The sequence below is a fragment of the Trachemys scripta genome, chromosome 5, assembly GCF_013100865.1.
Source record: "Trachemys scripta elegans isolate TJP31775 chromosome 5, CAS_Tse_1.0, whole genome shotgun sequence".
In the NCBI taxonomy this organism is placed as follows: Eukaryota; Metazoa; Chordata; order Testudines; family Emydidae; genus Trachemys; species Trachemys scripta.
Window position 1 is genome coordinate 28,208,378 of NC_048302.1, and position 18,107 is coordinate 28,226,484.

The 18,107-nt window shown below is 42.0% G+C and overlaps 1 protein-coding gene across 3 annotated transcripts in view; it reads right to left on the bottom strand.

The window, feature by feature from the left end:
• The window catches only part of MANBA (mannosidase beta), a 65,456-nt gene that overhangs the window by 32,825 nt on the left and 14,524 nt on the right, over window positions 1–18,107 (bottom strand). For all 3 annotated transcript variants that reach the window (XM_034770744.1, XM_034770742.1, XM_034770743.1), the window contains exons 3-7: window positions 17,855–17,960; window positions 14,946–15,116; window positions 11,915–12,038; window positions 8,419–8,594; window positions 4,634–4,744 (exon numbers count right to left, since the gene is read on the bottom strand). In XM_034770744.1, coding sequence (XP_034626635.1) covers window positions 4,634–4,744; window positions 8,419–8,594; window positions 11,915–12,038; window positions 14,946–15,116; window positions 17,855–17,869 — 597 coding nt within the window. In that variant the 5' untranslated portion in view covers window positions 17,870–17,960. The remainder of the gene's footprint in view (window positions 1–4,633; window positions 4,745–8,418; window positions 8,595–11,914; window positions 12,039–14,945; window positions 15,117–17,854; window positions 17,961–18,107) is intronic.

Here is an 18,107-nt window from a genome sequence, read left to right on the forward strand (position 1 = left end):
CCAAAACGTACACAAGGAAAAATAGAAGCAGAAGCCTGACCCAAATATTACAGTATGGGGCAGAAACCTGAATGACTGTTTCATATGCATACAAATAGTAAGCTCTTTGGGGCAGGGACAGTTTTTGTTCTGTGTTTGTACAGCACCTAGCATACTCCTGGTCCATGACTGGGGCTCCTGCGCGCTACAGCAATACAAATAATAGAGAATAATAATTATAATACTGTACAGAAGCAGCCACGGATTAAGGCTAAATGGTGCTCAGATCCAGTATGATCAAAGAGTCCCCAATCATACAAAGGTCACGTCACACCAAACCAACGTGTTCATGGCACTCTTGGCTCCCTACTGCCACTGCTCCTAACACACTCTGATGGCAGGCTCCCACCTCATGGATCCTTGAATCCAAACTTTAGGAGTCCATGGGGTCCCTACAAGCCCAGGGGCCAGAGCCACAGTTTCTGCCTTAATCCACCTCTGTATAGAAGGCCAAGTTCACCACTGGTTGAATTACACGTCAGCCCCATATCTGCATGTTTTTTGGGGAAGGTCATCTATCTCTGTGACCCAAGAACCCCTCAATGCCAACTGGCCAAGAAGGTTAAAGAATAACCTGATATGTATATTTTGGTTCACCTAAGAATGTCCTGTGAGATCTTAAGCCAGGATCACACTGGTCATTAATATCCTTGTGAAATGTATGAACAGATACTATGTAAAGAGTTAGGTATGTATACTGAAAATGTGTTGTAACGTCTGTATCAAGGCAGAGTTGACAAACAGGTTTTCTGTCAGACAACAGATGTTTTTTCACCTGTCTCTGTTGGTATTTCAATTAAGCATTGTAAGTCAACACAATGGCTGCACATCTACATACCAAATCAACAGAGGGATGTGAAATCAACAGGGATGAAGCAGAGACCGGGAAAAAACAAGCAACTAGAGCAGACAGGGGAGGGTTACTGTCCATGAGGACAGACAATTAACTTGGATAGAAGTAGAAAGCAAGGAGACACCCCTTTATCCTGCACCTAGGAAGTAAACAGGCAGTGCCTTGGTTGAAACACTGCAGAAGACATTTTGGGGTGATATAAACTTATTTAGAATGGAGATTACCCAGTTAAAGTTTAGTCTGTTGTAATTTTGTTTCATAGGTGACCCTTTTGTTTCCATTATCCTTACTCACTCTCTCTCAAATCTTGAATCTTTAATAACAAATGTATGATTGTCACCACTGTACATATATCTCAGTGCTGTGGTATTAAACAAGGTGCTGATCCTGAGTTGAATCATACAAGCTAGTATGTATATTGTTCCCTTGGGGACAGCGGACCTGGTATTTCTGTGAGTGCTCAATGGAAAAGGGGCTGGATTCTACAGGAGAACACTTCAAAGGAGCTCAAGGACTGGAAAACACCTGTTGTTAACTTTCAAGGTAAAGGAAGGGCTGGCATTGCCCAGAGGAGATTGTTTGGGTGGCTAAGACAGGTGGTATCAAGGAGCTGACACCCAGTTAAGCACAAGCAAGTCCGCTTCTCAATGGAGGCAAGGGGGTAACAAGATGACTCACAGTCTGGCCCCTTGAGAACTATCATGTCTCTCTCTCTCTCTCTCTCTGGCTCTCCTTTTATGAGGAACTTAGCCTTAGGACTGACGCATTCTACCCATTCCTGGAATTTGTTGTTTCCCACATCTATGCTTCTTGAATATAAAATGATAATCAGAAGTTTCTCTCACACAACTCTGCAGCTCGCATCACCATCAAAATCAATCAGTAACCAGATTATGGGACAAGCTAAAGAATTCCAAGTCTTTGTCAAGCAAATCCGATCAACTGGAGGAACCAAAAAAGTCAGGATATGTTGATGGGTTTTTTTGTCGAATAGATTTGGATTTGGGCGTTTAGAGGTGGGAAAAAGATACAGCGGGAGAGGAAGAGGTCCAGAGCTGAAAATCAGGAGAGAGAGCTAGAGCTAGAGCTGAAAATCAGGAGAGAGAGCTAGAGCTAGGATACCTAAATAAATGAACACAAAATACTAAAATACTGTGATGATGCTTGTGGTGTAAATGCCAAGATGGATTAGACAGAGTCAGACAGGAAAGATGTGTTGGAGTGATGCTAAAAATCTAGTGGGGGGAAAATACAGGTGGTTAAAAAAACCCAAGTATTAAAAACAGCAGCAGGATGGAGATAAAAAGCTCCAATAATGAGGCAGAAATGAGTGCAAGGAGGAAAAGAGAAAGATCTCAGAAAACAAACAAACAGGAGGGAGGGCAAGAGTTTTCAATAACACTAAAGAGAGAATTAAAGTGGCAAGAAGTTGTTTGATGGAGCCATGGAAGGGGAGAAAGAGGCTATGGATAACCAACAGAGCTGGACAAAGGCACTCCCACATTCCAGAAAACACTTACTCTTTATGCTGGCTTTTGCTAGGATTTTATTCTGCAATCTTCTGAGAAACAAATTCCAACCCAAATAATTTAAATTATAGAAAAGGAAAAATAAGACTCCGAGTCTGGTTCTTGGCCATGTTCTGAGTTGTTTATGCCATACTTACAGCCTAAAGAGGCTGGAAAGCAGACAGATCCCATCATCCAGGAATTCCTCTGCCTCAGAGGGGTTCTCTCCTCAGAGCAGGATTGGTGTGATGATCCTATGCTGCCCTCAGTGTAGGGGCAGGACAGAGGCAGGAGAGGTGTATCAAAGGAGGGAGAAGGAGGCTGTAGAAAGCCACCGAACAGCCTTGGAGACTGCACTAACTTACTCTGGGAATTGCACCAGCCCTAACACTGGGCAGCTGCAAAGGTGGTGTAACGCTACTCAGAATGGGTGTATGTCTCTCTCCCTGCCCAAGTTGGGTGGATGTGCAATAGGTACAGAAAAGTCATTTTTAAATACTTTCTCTTTATATAGCTTAATTTCACTTACAAGGGCAGCAACGGAATGAAACTAGAAACTTCACAACCATTTTTAGAAATATATCTGTCCCTGTTGGAATCTCCAGAACCACTCCCAGTTCCTAAGTCTCTGGATGAATGTTACCACTATTCTACTCCTTCTCAGCAGAAATTCCAGCCTGCTGGCATAAGAGCAAATCCTCCTGGGATGTGCTAGAATGGGAAGAGATTATATGGAGCCTTTCCTCCTTGTGCAGCTGCAGGGCAGGATTTTACAGAGTGCCAGGGAGGAAGACCAGCTGCCAATATGGTCCTATGTGGGGGTGGCCTGCTGGCTAGGGGCCATAGCCTATAGACCATACCTCAGCAGGTATTCTGAGGTGCATTTTGCTTCTTAAAAAGGAGCAACAATGTCCTGTGTACTGCTGTGAATCCCAGTGACCATTCTGCCACGCATCAACGTGGGGGCTCCTGGAGCACCTGCCCAATAGGAATCACTTTGCTTCCCCAATACCATGTGGCTTGCTCACAAGATTATATAGATGTTATTTCCTACACCATGGTTTTCTAAACCTAAAATCACTTTCCAAAACTCCATGCTGAGTTTATCTTGTTGCACATAAAAAAAACAAACCTGTATTTTGAACTATACTGAAAATATTGATCATGAATTATCTTCATCACTCTGAACACAAACTTTGGGCCCAATCCTGTTAACACTTAGCAGGACTGGTCGTGATGGAAGGTAACTACAATGAGAAGTGACTTCAACAGGGCTTCTCACAGTACTAAGTACTACAATGAACAGCATTTGCAGGAGCATAGCTTCTGGACTAATTTTCAGTGGTGCAAAACACATACATATCAGCTAGCAAATGTACAGATTTATTTAGTAGTTTCCTTAAGCTCATAGCATGTAGGACCCAGTCTAATTTTATCTGAATTTTTTAATAGGTTGAAGATTTGTGAGTGGTTCTTTAATGTCCCAAATCTTCTGAACATCCTAATAAGTAATGAAAAAGCTTTCTTCTATAAACAGGTACTTTACAGAATCTATTACATTGGGTAAAATAAAGTACCTAATTGCTACTTAGGCGTTCTAATTTGTGATACTGCTTTCCTCTGAAAGCTGGGACGCATACAGTTGTGTGTTTTCAACATGTCCGGTATGCTCTAGTAATTGATGTTACTTCAAATTTGTGCCTCACAGCACATCCCAAAAGTTTTATACACTGAAATTCCAAATACACTTCTCTTTTTAAAAACAAATTAAATATAATTATACACAAGTTTTTTTCAATGTGTGTTACCAAACCATCAATGGTAAATTTCATGTTCATTACATAATATAATTTATCACACCTGAAGATGACAAGCAAAATCCCACAATGCTTAAACAAAGAGCTTTTAGTTTGTTTGGTTGGTTTTTTTCCCCCTCAGTTTGAGAATTTTAAAAACAAACAAAACACCTTTTCTTTTTTAAATTTCAAATTAGTTTGCAAGTTGTCCCTAGTCAGACTGGAAGTGCAGGTTTTGGCACAAGTGAAAGCTGACAGCGTGTTAGTTACCTTATATCTAGGGCTCCAGAAAATCCTGTTTCTAAATAATAGTCTTGTGTAAAAATTACAATCCAGCAGAACATTTTCTAATACTGCTTGAGAGCTACTGGGTTATTCAGTGACGCTTCCTGACATTAACTTCCTACATACCATATTAATTGAGAGGATTTATGTACCTTCGAAAATTTCTCAATCTTGTATCCTGGCCCCATGTTGAAAGTTGTTGTCATGTCATATCCAGTTTGGTTTCCATGGCCACTAGGCCACCAAGTCTGCACTGTAGCACTCTTAAGGAGGGAGGAAACAAAAACAAAAAACAATTAGAAGCTAAGATCAGAACAGCTTGTGTGAAGTTAGGCATGTCTCTCACAATAACAACTGTGCATCCAGTAGGAGATTTTCAAACACATAAATGGCAGTTGGGCCCCAGCTGGAAGGGGATAAAATGGGATCCAGCCAGGGCCACCCCGCCCCACAGCACCAGAACTGTACAGGGGAGACCCACCCCATTACAGGGGCACTAGAATCCCAGAAGTTCCTCCCCTTCCTCCCTCCCGCCCCCCCACCAACACATGGCCTTGGGGGAAAAGTGCAGAGGAGCCAGTCGAAGACTCCAGCTGGTCAAAAAAGAAGCAGTCAGAGCAGTGACTACTGGAGAGTCAAAGAATTTTGTAGTTTGGACTGGACTTTCTCTGCTCTGTGCTGATCGGCTGTTTGCTTCAACCCGCACCTTCTTCCTCCCTCAGTCTCACACCATACCTGCTTGTGTTCTACCCCATCCCTGCTTGTGTGTTCTACCCCGTCCCTCACCCTGTATCTGTCTCATCTATTTCAACTGTAAGCTCTTCAGTGCAGAGACTGTCTCCTACTCTGTGTTTGTACAGCACCTAGCACAATGGGGGCCCCATTCTTGGATGGCCCTCAGGCACTATTGTAATAAACATTATTAATAAATAAAACAACAATATAACAATAAATAATAATGATAATACCCACTGAATGGAAAGGGGAGATAGGCACCTAATTGCCATTTGTACCTTTGAAAACCTTCCCCCTCACCTATCGTGTGTGAAACTAAATATTTACCTGTAGCCACCTCTTCAAGTACAATTTGGGTCAAATGTTGGTTGCGCTCACTGGTTCAGTTAAATTGAGCTTTTAAATAAAAGAAAAGGATCCATCCCCTTCTCAGGCTTCAAGCCTTTGACTTTTTCCTCCATATTATTAGTTTTTATTGATTTAATTTCTGGAAACAAAAAAAAGGAACTTCCCCCCCTATGATTTAGTATCATCTTGTTTTCCCAAAAGAGATGGAGCAAGGTTAACAGCATCCATTTCATATAGTTATATCTTCATGCCAACAACATACTATAGCTGCCCAGTTCTATAACTTACTATGAGCTGCATTCACCAGTTAAGTACACAAATTGGGGAAAGAAAGCAGTAATATGTGCACCAAACAAAGGAAGGATCAACAAAGAATATGTTAATGCAAGAGATGCCACGATCTTTTTGCATAAAACAAGGCCAAAGAACACCTCAGTAATATGATTTGCTGTAGCCATACCCAGACATAATCAGCTATAGCCACTTATTTCAGCTTCCATGATCTGGAATTATCTTAAGCAATAGTGTCTGAGTACTAATCTGGAAATTCAAGGGATAAAAACTGAAGCATAAAAATCAGATCACGCCTCATCAAATATGGAGTGGCTTTAGAAAGCTAAACACAAATGGAGCTTTCTTATTGGTTGGTAATGATGTCATACCCATATCCCTCTATAAGCAAGCAATTTCAGAACAGCAAGAAAACACTGTGCAGTGAATTTCAGGGTGATTATTGTACATCTCAGGTTGTTACAATCCACTTGAGCAGTCTCGGACCTAGATCATCATCTGAAGTGAGCTCTCATTGACCAGAAATTCATTTCTTGCCAGGTCTTGCTGTTTGTCACACCATGCATATCTGTTGCACAGAGTATGGGCTCAGTCTGGCTCATAGATATGTAACAGCACACTGCTGTGTCTCTTGTAAAATCAGCTGCTGTGAATTCATGCAGCAAAAGCCCTTTATGTACGAAGAACAACAACACATTGTTGTCTCTGCTCTGAGGGCACCATTTCCTCACAAATTACTCTCAGGCTCATGGTTGTATTTTATTAACCAATTTCTTCCCCGGGGCAGAGGAGGGGGGAATACACCAAAGCACAAAATCATGTTCAGTTTCATATCACACTGTATGTATTATTGCAGACTAAAAAGGCTCACTAAAGGCTAATATTTGTTTTTAAACAAAACCCTCTAGAGCCTTGATATTTGTCCTTTTTCATGTAGCCATCTGCCACTGGTCAATAATAGTCCCTTTTAAAACATCTGAATCAACCTTGGCCACACACACCACTCTCCACTCCCAGATTCACCTTAATAGGTGTTTCTTCTCCACACACACAGCACATAGGAGTCCTAGGGAATATAAACCAAATACCTTTCAACAGGGGGGAAAAATCTACCCATTTAAATTACATAGCAAAATTAAATTAACAAAGCCAGAAAAATGTATGAAGGGTATGACAGATCCCCATAGCCTGAGAGGTTATTAATTGGGTTTGTCAGGAGCCCAAGATTCTTGTTCTCAACAGCGTCCACACCCACAAATCCAATTAGACTCAGTGGTGACCAAATGGGAGGAGGCTCCCCTCAGCTTGTTTGCCCCACTCCAAAGAAGTCAGCATCACCAGCTCCTGCTCTGGTCAGCTAGTGCCAGACCCTGGTTCAGGTCCGCTGCTGTCAAGTTCAGTTCTGTAGAGGCACCTCCACTAGGTCCAGATCTCAAGGCAGGAAAGAACCACTACTCCATTTTACTCATTCTGGGCTCATTGCCCAATACAAGCCCATTACTTCTCAGCACAAGCTGACCCTTTTCTCCAGAGTCTCTCTAATAATTTCATAACTACATTTACAGGACAAATTTAATAGAATTCCTAAAAACATAGGCACAAAACACTATGGAACTACATGGAAGTGAAATTAGAATTTATGTAAATTAACCTTGCCAGTAGCTAGCCTTTCACCCACTGCGAGGTGGGGGATGGGAGAAGGGTTGGACAGAGAGAGCTTCTGTTCATTCTAACTCTAGGGCGTATACCTATTCATCTATTTTCAGTTGTGTTTCTCCTCTCCCAAGGAGTGCTTCATTTCTCTGACACTCCACATGTCTTCAAGGATCCCTCAACTCAAGGGACTAAATTCAGAACTAGTGAAAGAGGTGCAACTTCACTAATTTTGCACCCTCCTCCCAGTTAGCCAAATTCTATACATGACTCATTTGCCCTTAGGTATACAAAGGTATCATTACTGTTTGTATGAGGAATGCTTTTCCCTCCTCCTCTAAGGGCCAAACATATTGCATCCTGACAACAACAATACCTATCTGCCCAGAAAACAATGGTCTGGGACAGGAAATAGTGCTATCATATCGGATCACAGAACTGCCATACTGGAGTAAACCTGAAATCCATGTAGTCCAGTATCCTGTCTGACAGTGGTCAGTACCAGATGCTTCACAGGAAGGTGAAAGAAACCCACAGTAGGTAGATGTGGGATAATCTGCACAATATGTACCAACAACAAGAAGGGTTTTGAGGATTAACAGCAGCACAACGATTTCCCGGCCAACAAAAGCAAGAGATGAGGTGACCTCTCTCTGTCTCTCACTTATTAGGAGTGAAATGCCAGATATCCCATCCACACTACTCTTTGGTGTCCTAATGGAAGAGTCAGTTGTGAGAAGGTAAGAGAGCTGTTCCCCTGCCCTAAAAGGCATCAGGCACAGTCAACACAGCAGAGATGAGGAAAGTGAATGGGAAAATTAAAACTGTGCTGGAAACATCTTGCATTTTCTTTCAAGCAACCAGAAGGAAACGTTTTGTTACTTGGACTGTTCAGGATTCACCCCCTCACCTTATTGATGTTTACGAGCAGCACAATTCTGCCTTCTCCAGGAGGAAGTTCTGCAGTATAGGTTTGCTGTGTTTGCAACTTAGGAATGTTCACTGTCACGAGACCAACAACTGGCTTTGAGCTGACTACATCAAAAACAGACTCTATTTCAAGACTCCACTGCTGAGCACTCTTCACTAAGCAAAGAAAACAAATTGTATTTATTTATATTTCTATACATACTAATTCACATGTCCCTAGTCTTATTAAAGATACAATTACACACACACACAATTTTGTTTTGCTTTTGAACAGGACCTATGCTTCACTGTTTAGTGCATTTGATACCTACGTTTACGTTTGCTCATTCAGACAAAGACTATGCACAGTGTAATGGAAATTTGTAACTCATTTTTTCCCCCATTCCTAAACAACATACAACCTTTGAAAGTTCTGTACAACACAGAGCATGAAGCTCTCATTTTTTATCATTAAGAAGGAACTTTTCCCACTCAACTTCCACAGTCTTTATGTTTGCTTTGGCAGTATTCATATGAGCATAGGTCTCTTCGGGAAAGGTGGCAATCACAAGGCAACACAATCACTTTTGTCTATTGAACAAAAACAGTATTAATAATAAATGAGCCAAATTCATCCACCATTAATGTTGCCAACTTTCTAACTATTGAAAACCGGACACTTCAGCAGGAGTGTCGGAAGCTCCCACCGCCCCCTGCTCCGCCTTTTCACCCCCAAGGCCATGCTCCTACTCTGCCTCTTCCCTTGAGGCCAATGATCTCCCTTTCCTTCTTGCTTGATCCTCTCCACCTCCCTCCCGCCCTCAGCTGTGCTCCCTCTGCTCTGGGGCTGCAGCCCCTGATGTAGAGTTTGCTTGCCCATGAGACATAGGTAGGTGGTGGCCCTGACTGAGCAGGGGCTGGTGCAGGTTGATGACCTGGCATCCGACCCTCGCCCACAGCACCCAGACTTTTGGTGTCTGGTACATATGATTGGACACTGTACGGGTCCCGCTTCAACCGGACTTTCTGGTAGACAACCAGACACCTGGCAACCCTACCCCCCCATGTCACTAGATAAAATGAACTGAGTCATGCTGGGGATGAATTGGGCCCACTGTGTCTAAACCTGATGGGTCCGTATGTTTGTTTCTCTTTTGTCACTGAAGCATGTTAGAGGAATCATGCTAATGACTACTTGTCTGCTATCTCTCTGCACTTATGCCAAAGTGTTCTCTTGCTTAAAGAAGGATTCATTAACAAGGTAATCTGGTGAAAGGGGTATCTCCAACTAATGTTTGCTGAAACTTTCTATTAATGTGTTAACTTTGTAATTAAACTATGTATACCCAAAGGCTGGCTAACCCTTTACTTTGCATAAACCAGCTGAATATGCTTCTTGGGGGTGGGGTTCTCAAGTTTAACCCATGAACATCTATGCAGCTCTTTGGACTCCTGTTAAGGACATGTGTACATGTGTATTCCCCCACTTCCTCACAGGGGTCATCCCTCTTGGAGTGGGTGTGGGGCAGCAGAGTCTAGTGATGGCAAATGGAGGTACCTGGTAGTGTTCCTGTAGTAGTCTCAGCTGTGGCCCTGTATTTCTTATCCTTCTTGTAAGAAAGATATTGGCAAAACACAACTGAATACTGTGCATGCACAAAGGCAAACAAAACAGGGGAGACTTCGTATTTTTTTATTATTATTACAAGAAAATTTTCACTGGTCTAATCATTTTTCCTGCTTGTGTTTCTTCCACTGGTCATTCTGCCTGTACAATAATATAACAATGCAAGAACCACTGAAAAAACAGGACTATAAAACCCTTTTGTTTAATCTCCATTGTTAACTGCCAATTTCCTCTCGGTGTGTATCATAGATCTAATTCCTTCTGATAGTTAAGTTGTAGTACCTCCATTTTGATTTGGGATAAAAGAGAAAGCAGTTTCTCTCCAAACAAAATTCATCCCTGGTGTAACTTCACTGGCTTAAGAGAATTCATTGGGATGAATTTGGCCCAAAGCTGACATCACGCCTGCACAGAGGGCATGATTTTCAGAAGTGCTGAGCACCCAAAATTCACATTGAAGTCAATGAGAGCTGTGGGTGGGGAAAATCAAGGTTAGAGACACTAAATAAAGGTCAAAACCATCAACTTTCAGATGCACTTTTCCCCCTCCCTTCCTCTGGCATGAGAGGCCAAGTCATTCCTGAACTCCTGGCACTAGATGGAAAAAAAAGGGAACAAGGGCTCCTTTAGGGATCCAGTGGTCAGGAGGCTATGACTAAACAATCTGGCAAGCAACACAAGTGACTGCGCTGTTTCAACACAGCACAAGTTGCTGATTCATTGTTTATTCTTTCAAATTTCAGTCTCTTAATTTTAATGAGCTCGGTCTCCAGGTTGGACTCCAAAAGCTTTATCTGCCGAATGAGAGGGCCCTGCTGCCTTATCCAACAAGCCATCCCTTGGCTGCCAGCAGGTGGAGTTGTGAGGATGTGGGAGGAACCAGGCAGCACTTACATATCTGAACTTCCCAGAAGCTGTACTGAGCCTATGCTGAGGCTTTCCATTGAAATTTCAATTACGTTAATTCTGGCTGAGAGCTGGAGCTATTTTTGGAAGCTATAAAAGCATCCAGGGAAGTGACGTCTTCCCCTTCCATTTAGACACAACATCTTTCTTCGTAAAGCATGAAATTCAGCCCAGTGAAGAGGGCACGCACACTACCCACCCGCCCTATGTTAAGTGGGTCTTGCGTGGAGCGGAGGGTAGTGTGGGTGGTCTCTACGGGCATGCATTACACTTGCAGACAGTTGAAACAGAAAATAAACTAATTTTGTTCAGCTTCCACAATCTTCAATACAAATGAAAGACAAACAAATGGCAGAGCCAGGCAAGGAAACCGGTTAGGTGGCAAACATGGAATGGGAAGTCCTCTCAAATTGCAGCTTGAGAAAAACAATCCTTGCACATCATAGTTGCTTTTCTGTTCCAGTCTCTTCCAAGAGCCCTGAAATTTCAGCACTGTTGAAACTGTGCTGACACTGCACTTGTCAACTCAAGACAGAACTACTGCTCAAACAGCAGCACTATCTGTTTGGCTTTTTTTAAATGAAAGTGTAAGAGTCAGGGGAGAGAAGAAAGCAATTTATATGGGAAGTTTAAATGAACAGACAAGCTGATGCAAAAGTAATGCTCTAGAGCAACAGAACAGGACAGAGATAAATCACTATTATAAACCTAACACACATTTTTTGATGCACTGCTGGTCTCTTTATGCAATACAGAGTTCGCATTCTGGACTTTTAATAATTTTACCATTATTATTTATACTTCAGTAATGAGATCTGGACTCCATTGTATCAGCACTGTCCATACAAACACCAAAAATAGTTCTTATGTTCCTATTCCAATTTACTAAGTAACTGAACTTAGAATAAGACAGCTGTATTTCTCAAGTGAAACAAGAATGAAGGGCAATATCATCATGACTTACAATAGCTGGGGGTTGAAGTGAAGTAGATCAGGTGACAAAGGTTATAGGCTTCAATTCTAACATCTTTCCAAATTCCTTGAGTGGGAAAAGAGGGACCCCAGTCCCAACTGAACGAAGATTGTTCCTGGAATACAGAAAGATGTATCACAAGTATGTATTTTTCACATAGGGACTATTATTGTTCCAGACAATAAACAGACTCTTTATAAAAATTATCTACTGTATCTAAATAAAATATTCCTATAAACCAAATAAAAGGTTCTCCAATTTCCAATAACTCAGGAAGAACATACAGTATCTTTTCAGAGTAGCAGCCGTGTTAGTCTGTATCCGCAAAAAGAACAGGAGTACTTGTGGCACCTTAGAGACTAACAAATTTATTAGAGCATAAGCTTTCGTGGGCTACTGCCCACTTCTTCGGATGCATATAGAGTGGAGTATCTTTTCCTTACTCTTTGGCTAAAATCTGCTGAGAGTCAAAACCATACAAAATCAGTGGGAGAGCAAAAGCACACCTATCTCCTCCCTTAAAAAAACAAACAAACAAACAAACAAAAAATTCAATAGCAGCAAACCAGCAGTTACTATCAAAACAGTTCTGACTTATCCACAGTCTTAAAGTCAACCTTTAATTTTAAATGTAAGAGACAAGGAAAGGAATAGCACATTGATGGATAAAAGTGTTTACAATAATTTAAAGGGATACTATCAACCAAATATCACAGGAGCATGTAAATGTTATGTCTACTATTGTTACCAGTAACACAGACTAGTGTAACTGAAAGAGATTAGAGATTCAGTGTGTTTGTTTGGTGCATTTTGTGTATAACAGGTTCACTCTTTCTCCCTTTTGTTTGCACGGTTTTTTCATACAGCAACAGGAAGACAAAAAAACAACAAAAAACATGTTTAAAAAATAGGAAAATGTCATTGTGACTACACAAATTGGCAGAATTAAATACTCATGGCCAAGCACAGCACCTGAAACTACCTTCAATTTATTTTTAAAAATGGACTCGATTTTTAGTCAACAGCATCCCTTTTAAGACATCTATTGAGCTGACCTCCAAGCTCCACAACGTCCTCCCCCTCGTGCAAATACAATAGATCTTGTTAAAGTCTTGTACAGTGACCTACCGCTCTAAATTTAGAGACCAATAATTTACAGCTGAAGCATACTAATTTTGGCAAGCAACAGTGTGTTAGTCAAGCCTATTCCCTGCATCACAGGAGTCAGCTTGCGTGTCTATCAAGTTGCAAAAGCTTCTTCTAGGAAGAAAGCAATGAACCAATTTCAAATTTAACAGCAGGGACAACCAGTTCTTAGAAAACAGTCCTGACTGGGAATAGTCTTTTTCGTTTTAAAAACTGTATCACTGATAAACCGTCAAGGTTCATTAATATAATCCCTTATATTTTCACCAGCTATTGTAAAAAGCCACCAGAGCAATATGCTCATCTCGAAGTATTAAAAGGTACATTTTCAGTGTGGGCTTGGGGTGATTAGGCCGCAAGACTCCCATGAAGATTAAGATGAGTTTAACATTCTTAATACTGAACCTCATACACATATACATAGTGTTCCATTACTTTACAATGGTAAGACTCAAACGAACTTTAAAAATGTTGTGTTTATTTACTTTCAAATGTGGCAGCTCTGCTGTTATACCCATATGTTTGAAATGAAAGCCGTTTTAGGAAACATTCCAAGCAATCTGCAAGTAGAGTAATGCAATTCCTTTGAGAATAAAATCACTAAAGGTACTTTCCACAAGTCTTACGAGTTTAAATATATAGCCCAGCAAAGTATAAAAATAATTCCTAGCAATTTCACCTCTATAAATAGGACTACAGCTGTTCAAGCTCCTTCCCCTCCGGACTGATTTCTAACAAACATAGTGGAAACAACATATGGACTCTGCAGGATTAAACAACTCTCCAAGTTTTAATTAACCTTCACAATAAAAGTGAACCCCCCATACTTCTCCCCACTTAGGTATCAAATTCAACCATAGCAAGGATAATCAGGGTTGGCCCAGAGATTAATGCTTAGTTCTGCTATAGTTCTAATTGCAATCCGTAGGGATTGTAATGGTTGTGAAGGCAAATGTCTTCCTCGGCCCCAAGAAGAGAAGGGAACGGAGTGCTTTGGGGAACAAGGCACCAAGCCCTCTGTTGACAGGTTCCAGAGGAATTACATTCAGTCATAGGTCAAAAGGATTCTGGGCATGGTGTTTGAGGTAATTGAAAATGGAGGATCTGTAGTTCTCTGTTGAGAATACAGGGGTCACTTAGCAGGGAAGGCATTTAAACTGTGACAGACCAACAAAAGAAAGGCAATTCTGAAACTCGTTATTTTCCCAATTGTGCCTCGTTACTGCAAGGCTCTTTCAGAACAGCGTGAGATCCTACACAGAAGATATTCTGCCACAGGTGAACAGCGTGAACTAAAGACTTACAGTTTCCCATCTTTGGTAGTTTTGTGCTAGTCTGTAATTTTAACTTTTTATATCACACTTCACAACTTCTTAAGATGAAAGTGAGCTCTCCGTTAGATAACTCTTGTCGGTACATGCCAGAGCTGCACAGTATAAATAGCACAGCACATGAGCAATGGCAAACACTGACAAAGCTGCTTGGCTGAGATTTTCCACAGCCTTGGCAATAAACTCTGGCACTCAGAACAGCTAACTATTGTCATTATTCCTTGCTAAACTCACCCAGCGGATAGATTGATAGTGACTACACAATCTGCCCCCCACAGAAACACCCTTCTGGCTGTCAGTCTGCTTGCTGACATCTTGACAAAGATAACCTTTTAAAAATTCTTGTCACACAGATAGCTACCCTAGCCTTTTTATGCTTCTTACAGATTACATCTATATTTTGGATGATGGGATTTTTTGCTATGAAAAATATGCCCTAGTTATGAAATTACACCAGAGGTTTCAGAATGCATTTATTATGACAGTACATTGTGCAATCCTGCATCCAAGCCTCTAGTCACATACGCACATGATTTTGCTCTTACCTTTCTGATGAAATTAACATGGCACTCCCCTTTCTGCACAGGTGGAGGGCACTGTGGAGGCACCCTGTATGCTCGGTGAGATCTGCTCTGCTCTGCTGCATATGAAATGGCTGATAAGAAACGGACCTCAATAAAATTGACCTCCTTGATCACACTGGTAATATCAAAGCTCTGCACCAGGAAAAAACAAAAACAAAATGGTATACCACTGAAGTTTAGCTGTGAGCTTTATAAAGATTGGCATATTCCTTTTAGACTATATAGATATTATTTGAATATGTTTGTGAACTAGTCTTTACAGGTTGCAGGACCGGAGGAAAAGAAAATTAGAATACTTCTCAATCTAAGAAAAAAGGCACACTAAGTCCTACATGTAGCTCCTTCTGGGCAAACCCCTAGGCCCCATTGCAATCAATGGGAGTCTATGGGTATGTCTATACAGCCCGCAGAAGTGAGCCTCCCAGCCCAGGTTGACAGATTTGAGCTAGCAGGCTCACACTAGCACTCTAAAAATAGCTATGCAGACAACACTTTGAAGCTGTAGCTTGGGCTGTGAAACATGAGGAGTGGGGGGGTGGGTGAGCTTCAGAGCCTGAACTTAGGTAAACTGAGTACCGAGCTGCACCTTATACAATCCTCTGTTGCCAAGGCATAGTATGGTTCCCCATCCCTCCATTCCCGTCTCTAAAGTATAGATACACTAGCATCTCTGCACTGAGCAAAGAACTCTCTGTAGGACTTATTTATTAACCTGTTAGACCAGGGGTGGGCAAACTATGGCCTGGGGGGCACATCTGGCCCTCCAGGCGTTTTAATCCGGCCCTCGAGCTCCCGTTGGAGAGCGGGATCAGGAGCGTCCCCCAATCCACGCGGCTCCTAGAAGCAATGGCATGTCCCCACTCTGGCTCCTATGCATAGGGGCAGCCAGGGGGCTCCGCACTCCGCCCTTGCCCCAAGCGCTGCCCCCGCAGCTCCCATTGGCCGGGAACCGCGGCCAATGGGAGCTGCAGGGGCAGCATAGGAGCCGGAGGAGGGACATGCCATTGTTTCTGGGAGCTGCTTGAGGTAATCGCTGCCTGGAGCCTGCCCCCCGACCTTCTCCCACGCCCCAGCCCCAGCCCTGATCCCCCCTGCCCTCCAAATCCCTTGGTCCCAGTCCAGAGCACCCGCCTGCATTCCCAACCCCTCATCCTCAGCCCCACCCCAAAGCCCGCACCCCCAGCCGGAGCTCTCTTGCCCCCCAACCCCCAATTTTGTGAGCATTCATGGCCCGCCATACAATTTCCATACCCAAGTGCGGCCCTCAGGCCAAAAAGTTTGCCCACCATGGTGTTAGACTGTCCTCTGTTTGTGGATGGACAGAAAGGTAGATATTTAGTTTTAAAACTCTTCTGCTCGCACCAGTATACCCACCCCTAATTTAATTTCACCCGGTAAAACGAAGATTTCAATTGGTTATTAGTGTTTTCTCCACACTATTAGTTTGTGGCATGCCTGCTATTTGTTCCTGAATTTCTACCAAGCGGAAGTGCCCCTGCCCCTCTCCACAATCAGTAGCCACTGTCCTTGATCAGGCAGCAGACCACCACACAACAAATTACAACATAAGCAGCCTCCACAGAATAGATTTACCACTAAAGTGTTTTACAAATGGAGCCACTGAATAGAGTAACTGTCAAAGTCTTGCAATCCTTGGCTCTGTCCTAGTCTGTTCAATTCTACTTTACGCAGTTACTTCACAAAGCAGATGCTACTAGTGGCCTATCAAAATGAAGATCCAGAAATAAATACTGAATAATAATAATATGTTGCAATTCTACAGCATCTTCCATCTGTAAACTGTTTTGACACCTTCCAACATTAACTAAAACTTCACAATAAACCTGTGAAAGCGAGAAGAATTAATATTCCTATGTCACAGGTGGGGAACCAAGGCACAAAAAGGCTATTTGATTTGTTCCAGGTCATGCAGGTCTGGGGAAAAGCCAAGAACAGAATCCAGATCTCCTGAGTCTGCAGGTCTGTGCCTCAGCCATAAGACCCTCTTTTCTCTAAAGCCATGAAGGTAAATGCTGAGACATGAAGAAACTAAGGATCTCTGTGTGGCTCAGTTTTCCATCTATAAAATGGATATGGGCTTTCCTTTCTCACAGTCTTTGTCTCTTTTGTCTATTTATACTGTAAGCTCTTTGGAGCAGGGACTGTATTTTACTAAGTTTTTGTATAGCACCAACACAATCTTATAATTGAAATCTACAAAATTATTTTGTATGATTATAGCAATCCTAAAGTGGGACTGTGACTATTCAGTACCTGATCTTGTCATACTGATACAGACTAGGACCAAAGAGACAACACAATGGCATCAAAAGGCCTGGGAATTAGATACTATATTAGAATGAAAGAACTAAAGAAAGAAACTGCATATAAACATTTATAAGTAAGCTTTACACTGCATGCATTTACACTTCAGCATTCACATGTAAAGCAGCAGCATTCTAATACCAATTAGTAAGCAGATTTCCAGCTAATATAACTAATTTCAGCTTCAGTTTTCTTAGAGCTGTGGCAGTTCCCAAGAAGCAAGACTTATATTATTAGGTAAACTGTTCCTCTTGCCATACTTCTTCTAGATTACAACATGAAATGTTCTTCTCTAGGCCTGCTCCTGCTCCCACTGGGAAGCCAATGCACCTCCCCTTTCCAGCACTGAGGTGGCTTTCTGTATGGTTCTCAGATAAAGACATTTCAAACCCCATGACATATTATCAAGTCTAGTCCATTACATTTTACTCTGGACTGAACACATTGGGGGTATTACTGTGTACTTGTCTAGGTACGAACTGCTTGGCAGAAAAGTGCTTTGAGACAACTGTAGAATTGCCTTTAGAAATACCAGCATTACTCACGTATCTGTTGAACATGTTGTCCGTTCTCCCAACAGTGACATTATTGATCAGGATTTGCGCTACTGTGTCTACTCCCTCGAAAACCAAATTCACTTTCTGCCATTTGCTATGAATGATGACACAGGAATGTAAAATTATTAGGGTACTTTGAATTAACTACACATGAGAGAATCAATACTGAAATCTATGTCCCCAGTATCCTGAATAGCAGCTGTTTCAATGGGTTACAAAAATACTTTCCTCAGTGTAGCCA